General features: G+C 39.9%; 1 protein-coding gene across 1 annotated transcript; it reads left to right on the top strand.

Moving 5' to 3' along the window:
* Nucleotides 1-312: 312 nt before the first annotated feature.
* On the top strand, nt 313-18,466 carry DCTD (dCMP deaminase; the record flags this gene model as incomplete). The annotated part of the gene is made up of 6 exons (XM_080343593.1): nt 313-347; nt 4,460-4,571; nt 5,954-6,089; nt 14,655-14,771; nt 16,313-16,409; nt 18,388-18,466. The coding sequence occupies 6 exons, from the start codon at nt 313-315 to the stop codon at nt 18,464-18,466; spliced, it is 576 nt and encodes a 191-aa protein (XP_080199719.1).
* Between the last annotated feature and the right edge of the window lie 386 nt (nt 18,467-18,852).

The raw sequence follows: 18,852 nt of genomic DNA, 5'->3' as shown, positions 1-18,852 counted from the left end.
CCAGCAGCACCTGTCTGAAAACTACAGGAACACAGATTAAAGTAACTCCTGTAAGGTGCCAGTGCGGTGCCGTCCCCCGGCTCAGGGAGATGTGCTCCCGGGCGCTGCAGCTGCGCTTCGGCAGGTGCCCACCGGACTCCTCGGCGACCCGCGACCTCCGAGGACACTGAGTGCGCCCGCCCCCCGGGGCTACGGCGCGACATGGCGGCGGGACACCGACACCGCCCCCGCTGCGCTCCTCCCGCCGCCCGCCCCTTTCCCCGCCCGCTCCCGCGTTGGCGCCAAGCGGCGAAAGACACAGGCGGCAGCGCGATGAGCGGCCAGCAGCCCAGCGGCCACGTGAACGGGTACGCTGCCCGGGCCCGGCCCGCGGATGGGGCCGAGCGCCGAGCGCCGAGCTGAGGACGCAGCGGCGGAGGCGCCGCGGGTGCGGGGGGCGTGGCTGATGCCGTTTCCAAGCTCTTCCCGGCCGCTCGCCGGCGGTTCCCTCTCGCACCTTTCTCCCACTCGCTCCCCGGCTCACTAAACGTTCTCCCTCCTCAGCCGGGCCGCTCCCGCATGGGGGTTTGGCTGTTGGTGGCGGGAGCCCGGCCGCTCCGCGGGTCCATGCGGCCGGCCCGGCGTGCGAGCGGGGAGAGCGGCGGCAGCCGCCGGCACCGGCCAGCTGCTTTCGGGAGGGTGGCGTCCGGCAGCCGCGCAGCGGGCTCGGCCCCGGCTGAGGGGCTCTAAGCGGGGCAGGGCAGAGCTCACCCCGGGCCCGGCTGCTGTGGGAGGGCTGCCCGGGGCACAGGGGCTCCCCGGGGCACAGGGGCAGCGCCGGCTGCGGCCGTGCCGGGCAAACGGCGCCTCCCCGCGGGGAAGTGTTTCTCCGAACTTACGAAGGCCTCGTCGTTAGGGTATGGCCTGTTTTATTGTCGCAGTCACTGGGGTTGGAAGAAGAGTCGATGGGGCACCTTGTGTCATTATTTCCTGAGATGGAGGCCGGCGTGAGCAATATGCCATTTAAAGTCAAAGAACTGATGCTGTAAAAGCGAAGTTTGGGAAATATTCTTGCACTGCTGAATTTGGGCTCAGTATTTTCACACAAAGCCTTTATATTTACAGGCTTGGTGGGTTGTCTCTCAGCAAAAAAATGAATATATTTAGTTTTCAATGCATATTTTTCTTTAAGAAAGGTTGTTTTTCCTCTCTCTCTCTCTCAAAACCTCACCTCCCCGTAAGGAATAGGTAATGACCATATCTCAGTGCTCGTATGAAGGAAAAGATAAAGGGAATACCACATCCATTTGATATAATAGCAATCATAAACATAATTATGAGACTTAAAGAACAAGCTAGTGTTGAAAGTCATCAAGAACACATATCCCATTTGGCTTTTGGGGAACAAGAGCCTTGTTGAAGATGCTTTATTTTTAATACATGCTTATTTCTCTTTTGTTTATCTTAAATTCTGTAAGTTGAGTGACAGAATATTGATAGCTGATCTTCAATAACGTTCTTGATACTGGGGAAAAAATACTACAATACACTTGGAACATAATGCACGTGAGACGTAAGAAAGCAGGGGAAAAACCTTTGAAAGGGTGAGAAGGGAAAGAAGTCTGATACCCACCAGTTCTCCAGTTGTACTATATTGTCGTGTAATTGACTATCATAGTTGTCCTATGAAAAGATTTGAGGCGATGTATTCTGTTTTAGGATTCTCAACTAAATTTTTCATTTAGACTCTTTTTTTGGTAGCTGATGTTTCTTTTTTCCTTTTTAAGATGGTGTTACAGCTCACTTGAAGCTTAGATGGATGAAAAAGAACTAAGAAGGAAGGCACTGTCCTCTATTTGCAGAATATTTTTCTCTGTTTATGTTTAATCTACTGTTTACGCAGACTTTTCTACAGACTACTATTCACTCTAGAATTTAAGGGTATTTTTTTGCCTTTGTTCTTGAGCAGTGTTATCTTCATGGCTTTTGGTTCCCAATATATATTTATCCATAAGTTCTTGTCAGTTATCATAAGGATAAGCCTTAACTGCTTATTTTACAGCTAGCTATAATATTTTCTAGAGTGGCTTTCATTCATGCTATTCTAGAACATACAAATGAGTGTCAGGAAGATGATCTGCTGCCCCAGATCCATAAGCTTAATTTTCCTGTGTGCTTGACTGCTACCCACGTCCTTGGCTTCTGCTCAATTAGGAATTGTTTTATACCCATTTCACACTCTTGTTTTCCTGAGAATTGCATTGAGGGAATTATCTCACCAAGCATGGTGATGTTAAGAAGTAATTGAGTAAAGTGTGTGGGGTTTTTGTATATGTGTTCTTTCATGTAAGCATGCTGTTCATTTTTCAGATATTCTCCTTTCCCTCTGAAGTTGGTACTCTGAGAGGGACCTCCACTTGCATACAGTTCAGTATTTATGAGGAAAGTAAATAGTAGCTTTTGTTGTGTTTTGAACAAATAGGGTTGCTAGGGAATAATTTAACAAAAGGAGATCTCAAAACCTCTTAGTTCAGAGTCCTATTGTCTTTCTGGAGCCCTGTTCTCCAGAATGTTTTATTCAGTGTAGGCCTGCATTTTATGTCCTGTGCCTCTCCAAAGATACCACTGTGAATGTCATGTGGTCAGGAATGTGTTAAACGGATCATTTAAAGTCCAATAGTGTTTAGGATTTTGTAAATCTGCTTTTGTGAGGTATTTTAAATAATCACTTAAATTAGCTGAAACACCTTTTTGGGATTTCAGTTAACCTGTCAAAGTTCAATTCAGGATGGAAAGGTGAGATGGCATGTCTAATTTCTTATTTCTCCTGTGAACTTCTTTGAACACTTCTCTGAACACTTTTCTTTGTTGGTAGGATACAGTCCCAGCCCTTTAGTTATGATGAGTTTGGGCACTCTCAGAATCACGTACTTGATTTTTGTGTTTGCTTTGACAATTGACAGTTCTGGGCGCTGTTCGCGATGTTGTCACAGTGTGAGAGGCACATGCTGGTTACAACAAGAGTGAATGTTTCTCCCTCCTTATGTTGAGAGGGTGGCCTTAAAGGTGATTCTCATTCATTCCAAGTACAAGCCAAAATTGCTAACTTGTAATATGTCATATACAAACTATTCAAAACCAGCAATTTATCTTTGGTAAATAGCACCCTGTACGTTTCTAAAGTACAATTTTATCATTGTCTTCACTCAAATAGTGTGACCTCTTTATGACAAGCTAACTGGAAGCCTCTAATACATGCTATTTTATGTTTTTGGTTATAAAAATAATAATTAACAAAATACTTGTCTTGTAATGTTTGTCTTCAGAAAGCGCTGGTACTAGAGCTGCTAGGTGTCTTGCTGCTTGCAGTTACCTATGATGTGTTTTTCTGTGTGGCTGTACATTACTAGAAGGGTATCTCAGTCTTAAGCTGTAGTCCTTGCTGAGAGGAGCCCAAGAGAAAAGTACCGTGCCCCTTGTATTTTGATAGAATAATTATTGTATTTGAGATGATCCATTGTTTTGGTTTTCAAGCACAGCAATGATAGGTGAGAGTTTGGGGAAATTTCTTTGAATTTTATCTTTTCCTTGGAATTTGCAAAACTTAAATATGTTGGGGGGAAGAGGTACAGGTGTCTGTATTTCCCCTGTTGTGTCTTACGCTACTCAAGCAGTCTTTCAGCCATAAGCAAGCAGGAGAAAATGATGCATCACTTTTTTTTCATTTCTTCCCTCCTTCCACCAAATAAACCCCCAAGCGGAGGGAAAGAAGTGACCTTTGGTGCCACTTTCATACATTGTATCTAAGGAAAAAGTTGTTGAACCCATCTCTTCTCAGTTTTCAGGTGGCTTTCATAGGACATAGTCTTAAGAGAAACTTATCAGGGGACTATCAGAATGGCTTACAGCTTCAGATGTTCCCTGGTAAGTGTTGTAAGGAGAGGCAAACTCAAGGCAATAACTGTGTGGGCAGAGAGGAATGACTGCACAGGAAGCTACTACACAGCAATCTAGCAAGCGCTTGTTGTAGACAGAAGTACAAACTAGCTTAGATTAGAGGCTTGCAGTTAGTGCAGCCATCATAAAAAAAAAAAAAAAAAGATTATGTTGTTTGGGTGAAAAGAATGCCAGTACATGATACACCTGAATCTTAGAAATATGCCAGTTGTTATCTATAAAGGATAAATTGCTCTGTTTTTGAATAGCTCCGTGCTCTGAATAGCTCAGCCTTATCTAAAACTGAAATTTGCAACCTCGCTTGGATGCCTTTTACCTGAAAGGAAATGTTGACCGTATAAGTTCCTGGAAAGCATATAACACTGATGGGTTTACTGTTAAAATACTAGTGAATGTGTAGTCTCAGCCAGATTCTGATCCTGGCTACTTTAAACTTGAGCACATTAAAATAATGCAATCTGTAATAACTCTAGCTACTACTATGTGTTGTTTGCTGATGACTGTTTTTTTCCATGAACTGTAGTTTCGGCAGTGAAGCATCCTGCAAAAAGCGAGAGGATTATTTGGAATGGCCTGAATATTTTATGGCAGTAGCTTTTTTGTCAGCACAAAGAAGCAAGGATCCAAGTTCTCAGGTAAGTAGGCAATGTATGAGGACAACATAGCCTAATCTATGTTGCACATCACGTCAGATGCACATATAAGACTTTCAGGGATTTCTTGTAAGTAGTTATTTCAGTACATAGGTATTCATTTTTTAACATGGTCAGCACCTTTTCTTACAGAAATTTTCTTATTGGGCCTGACCCCATGTTTATAATCCTGCGTGTACATTTGTAGCTTGGAGTTTTGGAAATCTTCATCTAGAGGTTAAAATAACACATGCATTTTCTTGCCCTTTTTTTCCGGTAAATACAGTTACTGTTAGAGGAGGATATAGCTACTGGAAGTTTGATAGTAATTTTTTGAGATGCAGCATTTTACAATTTCCTTTTCCTCACTCAGAAGAGTATAAAAATTCCCTTTTGCTCTTTCTTGAGTTGACTGGAGTTTTCTTCTAGTCTGATTCCTCCCTTGGGTTCCCTTTCCTCCTCTGCTTCACTGTCTGTCCCCATGCTTTGCTTCTTTCATGTGCCTCTGTTGAATATTGGTTTGAGGCGATCAATACGTCTCCTGAAACGTGCTGTTCTGCAGGACCCAGTCGTCCTGCTAGTCTTCCTTTGTGTGAAAAAGTTGAGGAAGCAAATCCCAGCAAAGCCATGAAATAAAATGTATGTTAACATTCTGCTCAATTACTCGTTGGCTTCTGTACATTATAGCTCTTAGTTCTCTGAAGGTTATTAGCTTTGGGCTAAATTTTTGTTATCCAAGAGCTGGCTGATAAACACATTGTGAGAGTTAAAATCAGTACTACTGCCATTTCAATAAATCTTAAATATGAACAGAAAGCGTAAAAACAGGACACTTGACTCTATAAGAAGAGTCCCTGTGCAGACTTGGATTAAAGCAATAAAGGGTGGGAGTTACAAGGTCTGGTATTTTGGTGCATGTTTGCATAAACAAGCCACAAAGATTTGTGAACCTATCTCTGCCTATGTCAGCACTACTACACTTCTGTTCCACCTTCCATACCTTTTCTTTTGCTGCTGCTGCTTGTACTGCTTCTGGAAAAGCTAGTTTGGGGAGCTGAACTGGCAGAAAACTTACATTTAGTAGGATAAGTTCAGTACTGGTTTTGCTTCCTGAACAATCTTCATTTCATGGTGGGACAAGGAGCAGTGCTGGCAGGCTAGGATGGGGACTGTGTGACCGGTGGGGCAGCAGGGTTGCATCTGCCCTGAAAGCTCCACCAGTGAGGTACAATTACAGCCTTGCTCACTAGATGGTGTACCTTAATATAAAGTGAAGCTTGCATCTGTTAAATGAAAATTGTAGGACTCACTTCTCATGTGTCATCTTTCTTGTTGATGCATCATTATGCATGCTGTTTGTACTATATAAATCTGATTTTATTTAGGTTGGTGCCTGCATTGTAAATTCAGAAAACAAGATTGTTGGAATTGGATACAATGGGATGCCTAATGGCTGCAGCGATGATGTACTGCCCTGGGCAAGAACAGCAGCACATAGACTAGACACGAAATATCCTTATGGTAAGGCTTCTTGGGGTTGACAGGTCAGACGTGTGATGTCTGTATATGTGAAAGTTCAGCTGGTAAAATATTGATCTGTTTTTTTTCCCCACTCACCGGATTTTGTTAATGATGTGCCCATATGTGATACATCAGGATAAAAATCACAGCTCTGAAAAGAAATTAAAACACTCTTCATGAAGTACTGACTTCCTGGTGAAGTATGTTCATAAATGATTAGCCATTTTGGATTGTGTAGTGAAAATTTGTGAATATAATACAGCTCATTAGCACACAGTTACAGTGTACGCAGATGATTGCTGCTTCTGTGTGTTCATCTCCACAGGTATTACAGAGAGCACGTATAGGCAACACAAATAATTGTGTTTAAAATAGAGGTACTAAAATTGTAAACTCCAGTTGTTGTGGGAAATCCCAGTGTTCAAGTGTCGATGACATAGGCAACACATATTATGAAGGAGCTGAATTTTGTTTGTCTTGCAGTATGTGATTGCATTCTGACATTCCATGCCATTTTTGCCTCACCTGGTCTGCAGCAAATCTACCCTGCTGTGGGTGAGGTGACTTCCATTGATTATTTCAGCCTCTGATTTGATTCACATTTACTAAACAGGCAAAAGCAATGAAGAGCAAGGACAGTTTCATGGTAAATGTGGCAGAGTGCTGCTTTGGATCCTGTCTCTGTCTTTGCAGCAGGTATAGTTTGGTGTTCTGCAAGCCTGCTTTGAAGGGCTGGTTCTCTGTGAAGCCTGGTGCACATCTCAACAGGGCTGTACAGTTACCTACTCCTCTTGGCCAGGTGTGGTTTGCAGGAACCAAGGAGACAATGTGCAAGGCTGCCTCAGGCTTCGTGAGTGCTGGGCATGGCAATGGAGGTGAGAGCTGCCTCGGGGCCTGCAATAGCTGCCGTTGGGGAGGAAGTGTGGTTAGGGCTGATAAGGAAGAGAGGTGTGTATGCTCTCTTAAATCCCCCTTTTTGTCTTTCTGTTTCCACACCAGCTCCCGCTGCACCTCTGTGAGGTGAGACCAATGCAGCAAGAGCTGTGGACACAGGAAAGATGGGTATTAGGGGCTGCTTCATCCTGTGCTGAATCTCAGCCTGGCCTGGCCTCAGGGATGGCAGGCCACAAAACTGATCAAGCACCCTGAGAAATTCTCCCTTCCCCTTGCATGGGTGCTGGAAAATGAGCACCAGAGTTCAGCTTTTGCAAAGATATTGACTCTTTTCCAATGTACAGTGTTTATCTCTGCCTACCAATTCTGTTTTTTATTTTTAACGTCTAACAATTGTTCTGGCACTGAAATTAGACTTGAATGAGTTTCAACCTGTTCCCTGTGTTCACCCAGAGCTCTCTCTTAAAAACTGCCATTGCATTTTTTTGTTTCCCGTAGCATTGAAGTGAAAGATGAGGGGTAGTGGTTCAGCACATAATTAATCAGTTTCATGTTTGTGTTCTTAAAGCCCTGGTGCTTTGTCTTTGTTCACTTTACCAATTTATAAAACCTCTAATGTTAACTCTTAAGATTGAGACAGTTTCATATCATTTTTTATAAGAGATGTATTTCTGATACTGGGGGCAGCTCCTGCTGGATTTTCTGAGTGCTCTAATGCACAGAAGCACTGCTTTTACATATAACGACAGTACCATAATGGTACAACTTGGTATGCCTGCTTCTTATTTATAGGATGAGGAAACAACTGTTAGCCCATTGATTTAAATACAAAGTACTGAAAACAGAATATTGATTTTGGTTGAATCCTTATGCTGCTGTAAGGTCTCAGTTCTGAACTAAGATCAGTGTGGGTGGCAAGCATGTTCCAGGCACTCAAATCTAAGCTGACCAATTTAAACTAAAAATATTGTATGAATTTGTGAGGAATCTTTGTACAAGATGACCTGAGAATTTTTTTTTTAAATTTAGTTAACTGACTCCAAAAGATGTGGAGTAAAGTAATACATGATGTTTAAAAAATGCACTGACCAATCTAACAGCCCGGAGAGATGAGTTCCTTTCTAGGATTTGGTCTACTACTACTACTGCCCTTCCCCCAAGAATCTTAGTCTTCACCTCATTAAAAAAAAATCACAACTTTGTAACATAAAATATCTGCTGTGATGAATAAATGACCTATTTTGTAATTCACAGATCATTTAAACTCTAGCAGTTTGTTATTAATCTTGATAGCACAGTTGACAGACCAGACAAGTACATATATATATAAATCTTCTGCTTTAAAAAATTCTGGTAGATGCAAAGAGACGCAGAATTGCTGCAAAAACCTTGTTAAACTGTCATGTTTTCCTTTCCGCCTTTGCTAATCATCACAGCATTTGTGTAAATTGAAGTTTTTATCCTTGTTTCTTCCTGACTAGCTCATTCAGAGATGGTACAATCTTACTGAGTGCACTATTAGCTTATCATGCGAATGTTGGCGCCTTCATCACTAGAGCTGCAATGTAGCTTATTAGGTAAAGCTGATGGTAATTGTGCCTGTAGCACCGCAGTAAGTTGGAAGATGTTTTCTAGAGCTACTTCATGCATCTGCAGTGCTACAGAAAAGGGCTGGGGGTGGATGTGAATGTTGACCTCCTGTTTTTATGTACTGCTGTAGGTTAGACATAAACATTAGCTCGCTTCCATCTGTTTTGGACCACTCTGACTAGTTTTCTCCAGAACGAAGCCTGAGTGTTGCTGTGCGAATGGTTCACTCAAAGGCTGCTCCGGAGGGCAGGGTGGAAAAAAGGCTGCAAGAAAACTGTCGTCCTGTACAGGTGTGTAATGCAAAGCCTGCTGAGATGGTATGCTTAACCCTCCTCCCTCCCTCAGGCCATACTGGGGGATATGCAAGGCATACTCTGTTTCATGCTGTGAAAATCCTGCTCTGGTGGGCTGCAAAAAAGTCATCTCACTTCTTTATGCACTTTGAACTGAGATATACAAAGTAAGTACGTGGTGCCATGAGACTCTCGAGACGTGGAGCCTTGAGGAAACCCAGGGCCAAGTGCTGTGTAACGCTGATGGAGCCCTGACTAAGATGAACACGAGCCAGTCTGTGCCAGTTGGCCTCAGGGCCAAGGGTCAGTCCCTGGCACTGTCTGTGTTTAGCACCATAGACATAGCAGGGGATTGGACCCAGAGGCTGTCTTTGCCGAAGTGTGTTAGATGATCCTATAATAAATTTATTGAGCTCCAGCAGAACAGATGGATGTGTTGACCCTACAGCTCTGATCAGATTGAGTGTTTCATAGCTAGAAAACTTCCAGTTTCCACCCTAAATTTATTTGTGGTTTGTGTATACATTCTTTTGTATACCAGCATTGTTCTTTTAGCTTTTCTTAATTGTTGTGATTAGCCCTTCCTCCTTTCTGCCCTTCTCCTGTGCACTTACTGGTAACATTAACCTTTGAACTTTTGATGTAAGGCTAAACAAGTTCTGTCACTCCTAAATTGTTCTGTTTCTTTGAACTTGTTGGCTTGAAATTCACCAGTGTCTGCTGCAATATACTGTACATATCTAACCTGCACTCTCAAATGTGGGTTCTGCTCAGCTCAGCATTAGGGAAAGGGTTGTGCTTGGTTAAAAAAATTGTATTTACCAATATCTAAGTGTCACCTGAGCTGCTACTGAAAGAAAGCATCAAAATGTAAATAGTGCTCACTTTACCTTAGATGATGCAAATGTGTGCAAGGCATTTGGTTGTTACAGGAATTGTGATGCGGATCACCTCTATTGATACTATGCATTCCTTATGAGAGTCTTGAAGCAGACTAAAACTTTTTTCCTTCTAGTTGTAGTGTATATTTGAACAGTTGAGTCTTGTTAGGTCAGAAAGCACTGGGTGTTTTGCAGAATGCCATTTTTCACAGCACAAAATGGTTCTTCCGTTGCTATGTTGGAACTGGCTCTTTCCAGGCTGCCAGTCAGTGACAGGAGTGGGGATGTCTCTGCACACATGAGAGAAATGAAAGACCAGTTTTGAATACGTACTTTACTAATACGTTATTAAAAGCTCTTCCTGAAGCATTGTGTTCTGTACTGTGTGCAGAAGCTTCTTAATAATTAGACGACATTCTGGCTTTCAGAGTCAGAAGTGAGCACCCTCTCTTTCTGTTAGATGAGTCCAAGGATTTGATGCTCAGTTTCCTCTCAGCAATTGTTTAAAATACTGCATTTTCCTCCTATTAACACAAGTCTTCCCACTAATGCTAGTTGCTGTGCTCCTGTTATGCCCTCTGTCTCCTACTGTAATCTAAGAACATCCATTTGACAACCAATCTCTAATTAAGAGAGTTCTAAATTAAAATGACTGGCAAATTTAGAAACCTCTGAGCAACAGAAAAAGTATTGAGTAAATATGCTTACAAATATTTATACAGGTTCAGATATGATAAAATATGTGCTGTGGTGAAAAGTATGCTCTAATTGAACAGTACCTGCTGTGTAAAATGAAACAAACTGTTACCAACGTTTCCTCGTGGTAGGATTACAAGCTTTTCGTCAATTTTTTTTGAGAGATGAACACTCAAAGATATCCAGGCAAATGTTACTTTTGTAGAAGCTGTTATTTTGACAGCACAAAACTTGATAAGGCACTATGAAGAAGTGTGATGCTCTCCAATTGGCAGTGCAAAACTGAGGCTTCAGCTGGAAAAGGGATCTATAGGAGACAGTCTCCACTCACAGCCTCTCACTGTCTTGTCCTACATGGATTTCTGTCCAATTTTGGTGTCATACGTCAAAACTGTAGAAAGTTAGGAAATTTGGAAACACCAAGAATAATTTCACTCATTCCACTTGCCCACTAAGAAACGCTTCTGTGTTCTGCTGAAAGTAGAACAAACTTATAGTAGTATAAAAACTTACTTTAATAAATAAGTCAAAACTTGCTGTGTGACAATCTTTATGCATTGAAATGCTTTCTTTTCAAAGGCAACACCATATTTAGTGCATAGTTTCTCAAAATTCCTAGCCTAGCTCCATTAGTAATTAATCACATAGAAGGGTCACTGCCCTCAGCCCCTCCTCTGATAAAGGTGACATGTTAACGGTTGTCCCTACTCCAAGCTCTTCATCAAGCATGTAAGCCTCCAAACAGTAATAAGAAACACTTTGACTAGTCTGGTGGTTCTTGTAATATCACTAGTCAGAACACTTGTAGTATAATAGGTGGGAAGAGTACTTCTGACTCTGCAACCCACTAAGAGCATGTTCATGTTAAATGGTTAATCCTGAAAAATGACCATTAATAGGGTAAGTAGGGGTCTCTTATTTACATGTAGGCTTAAGGATGAGTGATACCTCATGTAAGCAACACAAAGCAGTATGCAATGAGAAAAAATAGAAACCTATCAATTAATACTACCAGTAATGAAGCAGTCATTCCTCTGCCTCCCTCCTCCCCCCCTGCTTCTTCTGAACACAGTAGCAGGTGGTAGGAATGTCAGAGCACACACTAACTTCTCATTGCATGGTTATTTCTTCAGCTAATGAAGCCTTTCGAGAATACTTTTCAAGCCACTTTTCCAGAATGGAAACCAGTGTTGCAGACTTAATATTAGGTTGGCTACACGTGAATATATTTTTTTCAAATCCAAAACACTGGGGTCCCCCGTGGGATATTGTAAAAATTCTTAGTTTTACTAGTCTATTTAAATATACCATTTTCAGAGTTCTGAATACTGTGCACCTGTGAAAGGTTATTTTAAGTTAGTTTCTTGTTTTCTGAAAGAATATGTAACTATTAGTAGGAACCCTTTAACAGGTTAGAAAACTTCATAATGCCCCAAATGTGAACTAGTTATTAACAAGAGGGATTTTAGACCCCTGGATTTTTTTTTTCTGCCTCTCATTAATGCTCTGCACGAAGCCTGTCACATCTGTAAGAAAAATCTGGGGATAATAGACTATTATATATAGATTATTATATATATTATATAGACTATTATATATATTATATATATCTGTTACAGGGGCCAGTAGCAGGTGTCTGAGGAAATGTATAAACCAGAGATGTGTCATGATACCTTCACAGAATATTCTTCCAAGTTCTAACAACTGAGCCATAACAGTTTTGTTATTTAATAGCTCAGTAGACTAAGAAAAAAAAAAAATACTGGAAGGGAAAAGATGACTCCTGGAATCAATGCAAACTTCTAGTCCTCTACTACTTTCTGCAGTAAGTGGAGTAAAATACTTAATTAGGCTACAATGTGTATGAAAAACCTACATCCTTTTATTTTTAAACAAAAGCTAGCCAGGTTTGCTAGAGACCCCACTACTTTTTGTCTTGGAATGATTAGTCTCTGTTGCTTCTTTCCACACTGGAGAGTTGTAATTGCTCTTAACTTTAGATTATGTTGAGATGATCAGGAGAAAAAAATTCTCTCTTCTCTCGCTCCAGCTGATTATCTTTTATAACTTATTTTTGGCCTGAACTTGTTTTTGCTTGGGAAGAAGTTTGTTGTTGAAAGCTTATAGAAGTCTGCAGAAAAAACCTTTCTTTCTCATTAGCGCAGGAAGGAAACCTGATGCAGTACTAATAATGAAATTTGTCTGGTTTTATGGCTGAAGATTTCTGAGTTTCAGTGAAGAAAAAATATTTACTGAAGGAGTTATAGGGTTTGTGTTTTTTTGTTTTTTGTTTTTTTTGCTTCTGTGAGCCTTTGAAAACATTCCCTCATCCCTCTTTCTGGACGCCTTCTATATTTTAGAGTGCTGCCTAGAACATAAGTATATTGTTCAAATAAACTTAAAAGGGATGTTTCTGTCCTTTGACATAACCTAGTTTCAATTGTGGAAATAATGACACTCTTTTTCACTCAGTCCTCGATAACCCCAGAAAAATAATTCTCTTTTTATTGTGAAGGCTATGTAAGATTAGTGCACCTCAGTAATATACTTTGACTTAAATGTATTTACTGGATTTGCTAAATGTATATGTTCATATAATTGCATATCTTGTATACTTAATGGCATATGTGTAAAATACAGTGTGACTCAATTACAGTTGCAATAGAAACAATAATAATAGTAATAGAAACCTTCACATGATGGTGCTTGGGTGTTGGCCTTTTTTTGTCAATTTCCTATTTTTTTATGTAAGTTTCTGGCTTTATTGTTTATGAGAAGGTATGTGGACAGTATGGTCATGGTGATGTTGGGGACTGCTTGTAGAAGTCAATACTGAGCTGTCTTTAGTAAGTGTTTGGTCCTTTGTGACTTGTCTACATGGGAAAGCTTGTGTCTTGTAAGTTAGGCTGTAAATTTATAGTGCATTAGGTGTTATACAGAAAATTCCATGTAGACATTTAGTGCATACGGAAAACATTTCCATTCAGCAAGGATTCCTGTGTGTTGAAGGTGCTCCACTCAGTTATTCTTTGCGTGTTGAGGTCATTCACACAGAGGTCAGTACGTAGTAACAACTATACTGAGAGTTTGTGCTCCTGACTTTCCCTGGTTTAATTTTCCTATGTGTTCAAGGGAGAGGAAAACATAGTTGTTTTTTTTTTTTAATCCATTCTTCAAAACAAGCAGTGAAAAAACTCTTAATATTGTCTGCACATGCAGGTCTCTAGATGAGCTCAAACCCACACCACACTTCAGCGCCTGTTTATGAAGTCAGGGCAGCAGGCAGTTTCTTCCTAGGTAGGTATATAAATTATGCAACGTGCTGTCGTTCCTGGGAGTAAACAGGAAGTTCTCGCAGAAATCCTAATTTTTTTTTCAGAGGTTCATGGTGGATGCCACAGAAACTGTGCCTTTCTCACCTGCATTGATAACGCATTAGATAATCTGCTGATACGTACAGCATAAAAACTTAAACCCTAAAGTGTGATCTGTTCAGAAAGAACTATTGTGTTCTGGTGGCATAACGCAGGGGTGTCTGTTGCTACCTGTCCTGTCTCAAATCCATGGAGAAATGGAGGACTTTGTTTTCCTGCTTGGGAAGTCTGGCACCTTTTAATGAGCAGTAAACTCACTTAAATATTAAAGCTGGGACATTTTTATGGTTGAGCATGTCTTGTGTATTCTTGGGGTGAGAGAATCATGCGGCAGGGCTGGGCTGTTCTGAGACCCAGAGGACAGAGCTGCTCGGTTTTACTTTGTGATTCTCCTGCCTTTAAGAGCACACAGTGCGCTCTTATAACCGTAAGACTCTTCCTATCTGTGCATGTAAACACATAAATGAGCTGTTTTATACTGGCAATTAGATACTCCAGAGAGTTGTGAAGCTGTGAGATATTGCTTCACTTAGGGTGGTTGCAACTACTTGGCCCACAGCCTACGGCTTTGTTGCCTGCAATAGGTGTTAGCAAATGGCAATGCTAATGCGCTTAATGATATCATTACTAATCGGCAGCCTGGTCAGAACAATTGACCTTCATTGATCTTGGTATTTCTGCTTTTATTTCTTCCTCTGCCCTTTATGACAAGCTGTGCAAGCTATTTGCCTTTGAAAGGATGTAAGCAGTTATATTGTAACACTTTAATTTCAGTTTGACTGATTTATTTTAATGAACGGTGTTATGAATGGTTTCTTTTTTTTTTTTTTTAATCAGTGTGCCATGCTGAATTGAATGCCATCATGAACAAAAACTCCGCTGATGTGAAAGGCTGTAGCATGTATGTTGCCTTATTTCCTTGTAACGAATGTGCAAAGCTCATCATCCAGGCAGGTAAGGAGTAGTGCCAGCTTTATTTGTCAGGGTTGCAGTGCTGCCTGCTCGTTGGTATCTTACCACGGATGTATTTGATGTTAAATTGCTGCTGTTAGATCTAAATTAATTGCACTGTCAACTTCCTAAGATGCTACTTGTGGGGTTTTTTTGCATGTGAATGGTGCCAAATTTTTGCAGTGCTAATTGCATCTTCTGTGATTCTAAGCGTGCTTCTAATTTAGGTTTGTAACTTCTTAGACCAGGAGCTGCCAAAGAACAACACAGGCTTTGCATATAATTACTGTCAATTTTACTGTGCTCTGACACATTGAATAGAGTAGGGCAGAAAGAAATAAACTTCTGCATGACAAAAGGTCTGTTGGGAGTATATACATGAAATTTTAATTTGAATGTGATGCATGGTAGATATTTGAAGATTTTAAAATATCTTTGCTCATAAATGTCGTAAGACTTCTATGATCCTACTTTAATTATGTCTTTCATTACAATTGTTATAAATCTGTGCCACTGCAGCAAGTGTGCTGGCCTAAATGTGTCGCCTTTTTTCAGATTAGGCATACCAGCAGTAGGCTTCAGTTCCGTAAAAATATCTGCTGTAAGGTAGCGTATATGTTGCTCATGGAGTAAAGTCTTGCAGTCCTAGCATGGATTGCTATTCTGGGGAGTTTCTCTGACCACTAATGACCACAGGAATCTAGGAAGAAAGTAGCAAACAAAATCCTTCTTTATTTTGGTTGGTAAGGTTTGAAATGAAAGGAGGTGGAGGGGAAAAGATTATGGTATTCTGTATTTGTGCTACATTTATCTTATTTACAGAATCAAAATCAAATGGTCTTGTTCACAATGAAGTCACTCATCCTTTTTCTTATGCACTTAAGTCAGCACTAAATTGCAATATATTGATATTTGTGTTGTCTGGTAAATATAGTAAGCTGTTGATAGTCTCTGAAATGCTTGTAACTTCTCTTGTGTCAACATATACACTTCTCCCCTGCCTGAGTAATTTAGGTGTAGATCATTCAGCAATTTGAGACAGCGTGTGTTTATCAGGATTTGAACGTGGGACTGGGAGTTATTTACAAAACAGAGAACAAAAGGAAAAACCATCCTTTTATAGCTGTGTGTTCGGAAAGGGAATGGGATTTGAGGTTTAATTCTCTGTGGGGAATTTTATCTATATTAGCGAGATAGATAAGTTTTCAATTACTTTTGCAAAAATGCTTAATTTCTAGTCTGTCTATCATGTGGGTTTGCCTGTGAGTTTTTGGTTCTGGTTTTCTGAGTTAAACTTAGGTAAAAGTGGAAAAAAACATTTCCAACATTTTTGAAAGAACTGTCTTACAAAACAGCTCTGCCTTACAAAGCCTTATTCTCAAGTACAGTCTATAGTATTTAGGAAAGTATGGGTGTACCAAGGAATTTTAGAATATGTGGATGGATGCTGCCTTTTCTGATTTTGTGCACCAGTTTTTCTATGACATTACTTTTTTTTTGGTTCCCAGTGTAATTCTAACGTTTTTTCTATATGCCTTTTTTAGGTATAAAGGAAGTTATTTTTATGTCTGACAAGTATCATGACACTACAGAAATGACAGCTGCGCGGAGGCTGTTTGATTTAGCAGGTATTATATACAGGTAAGAGAACTTTGATTAATTTTATTTTTATTTTTGAAAAGAAAAAATGGTGTGTGAAAGAGACCAACTTCAGGGCAAAAGTTTTTCTTCAGTGCATCGTGCAGCATTTTACTCTTTGTTAGTGTTTGTAGGTGGCTTGCTCTGTATGCCTGCAAAAGATAGCGGATTGACAGACTATCACACCATTTTTGCTTCGTGAATGGCTACGTTTCAATTTTTTAATGTTTGTAGGAGAAAATAGTCCATTTGGAATATTCATTTTGCTCCTGGACTGCAAGTGAAATTGCGAATGTGATGGTTATTTGTTACATTGTACTCGGGAGAGCCATCGCTGACCCTGCTTCGAGAGGGAGGTTAGACTAGATGACCTCCTGAGGTCCCTTACAACCTGAATTATCCTAGGATCATATGAGTTGGACTGAAATTACCCTTTTTAATTTATTTATTTATATTTTTTTTTTTGTGGATTACCTGACCCTAATTGAAACTTGAGTTATCTTTTTGTTGCAGTCAGTTTGGTCAAGTGTTCAAACCAGCCACCCTTAATTCTCGGTGCCTATAGCTGCCCAGTCTTCTTTGGTCAGCTTTTCTTGTGAGAAAAGGATAAAACTTGGAATATTTCTGTAAGTAATAAGAATCTGAAAAATATTTGAAGAGTGGTGTTTTTAAAGACACTGACAGAGATACCTAAAGACAATCTGTTCAACAGCTAGTTCGAAAGCAATAACATGCTGTGGGTGAGGCTAATTATGCAGTCGGGGAGGCTTTGCAACTCTAAAAAATTTTACAATATTAATATAAAGGCTTCGAAAAATTTGCAAACATAACAATTCTGACAGATAAAATTTTGGGATGAAAGGTACCTACTGGGCTAAGAAACATCTGTGAAAAAACACAGCAGTACTTGAAGTTCAGTTTTAGTCCTTCAGTGTATTTCCTATCTACTAAGAGTATTTGACTAAGAAACATAAATCATTCTCTTGCAAGTCAAATCTTGTAACTTCTCCAGGGTGAGAAATGTTTCTTGCATTTCAGATTGCTATTCTGGACAAAGTGTTCAGAGTTTCTGTGGTCAGCAGCATGTGCTTTTTTCTGTGTTGACTGTTATTCATTCTTGTATTGATTATTAAGGATGTAGGTGGTACTTAATAAATCTCTTGAACTAAACTGCAGAGCTTAATTAGGCACTAAATCCACACTATTTGCATAATCCTTTGTTTACTGGTAGACTGGAAAATATATGCTCAGTCCCCAAATACCTTCCTTGCTAATTGCTGTAGCAGATGCTCTAATGATAATAAAAGGAAACATTTTGTGGCGGTATTAATTTTACTGTTCTAAACTTACAATTCTAAAATGATTCCCTCTTAACTAGTTTGATTTTCCCCAGTATGATGCATAATGTTATCTATTCCCGTAGCACAAAAAACATTTTAATATGCTGAGGCAAAGTTTGAAAGTGTACTTTGAAAACTTGGCAGGAAAAAAAGTAATCAGAATATTTATCAAAATATATTCCAAATACCTTTTATATACACATATGTATACATATATGTATATAGGCAATACATATACAGTATATTAGAATGTGTTTATGAATGCAGATATGTGTACCGCTATCTGTAAATAGATATATTTGAAATATAAATATATATGAACAAAAATCCCATCCCTGTTAACATGATGCCACCACCTGCAGCTAAGTTGCTAAAGTCCTTTGACTCTTGGGTAATTTATGAACTCAAATAGCCGAAGAATGTACAGGCTCACCCACCCCATGTGTCTTTTTTTGTCTTAGTCTTTCTTGTCCAGGTTTCTCTCAGTGTGGTGCACTATAATTGGCTCCCACAGAGATTAAAACTATGTGAATCCAAGGAGGGTTTTTTTTTTCCATTCCTTCAAAAATTTAGCTGGAGCTAAAGCAAGCAAAGTGTTTTAACTACTCACTAACTAGTATCTGTATTTTTCTTTATTTTAGGGAATTCAAGCCGAAGTGTAACAAGATCATCATCGACTTTGATTCAATTAACAGCAGACCAAGTCAAAAGCTTCTGTGAATTAAGTCTCATTAAGTCCCTGGAAGACTGTGATTATCCTTTTCTAAAAAGCTGCTAATGCCTTTCATCTTGAAGTTACTTGCAACTTTTTTAATGGCTTCTGTAGCTAAACTAGACTTCTAAGAAATCCAAGGCATAAAATGTCCCCCTCACTTCATATTGTCATGTGAAATTTCAATCTACTGCCAGTTTTTTAATGGCTTTATCAAAACTGCTTAAAAAGTCTAGAGATGTGTAGGTAAGACAATAGAATGTATGTAAAGAAAACTGGTCTGATTCTTGCTGTATTCATCACCACATGCTCTGATAGGCTGTCAGCATTTATTTAGACTCAGTTTAACAGTAGTACTGATTGTAACCAGAACTACAGTGGAATACGCTAATAT

This window comes from Nesoenas mayeri (genome assembly GCF_963082525.1).
Source record: "Nesoenas mayeri genome assembly, chromosome: 4".
In the NCBI taxonomy this organism is placed as follows: Eukaryota; Metazoa; Chordata; class Aves; order Columbiformes; family Columbidae; genus Nesoenas; species Nesoenas mayeri.
This window is presented reverse-complemented; position numbering and strand designations above follow the sequence as displayed.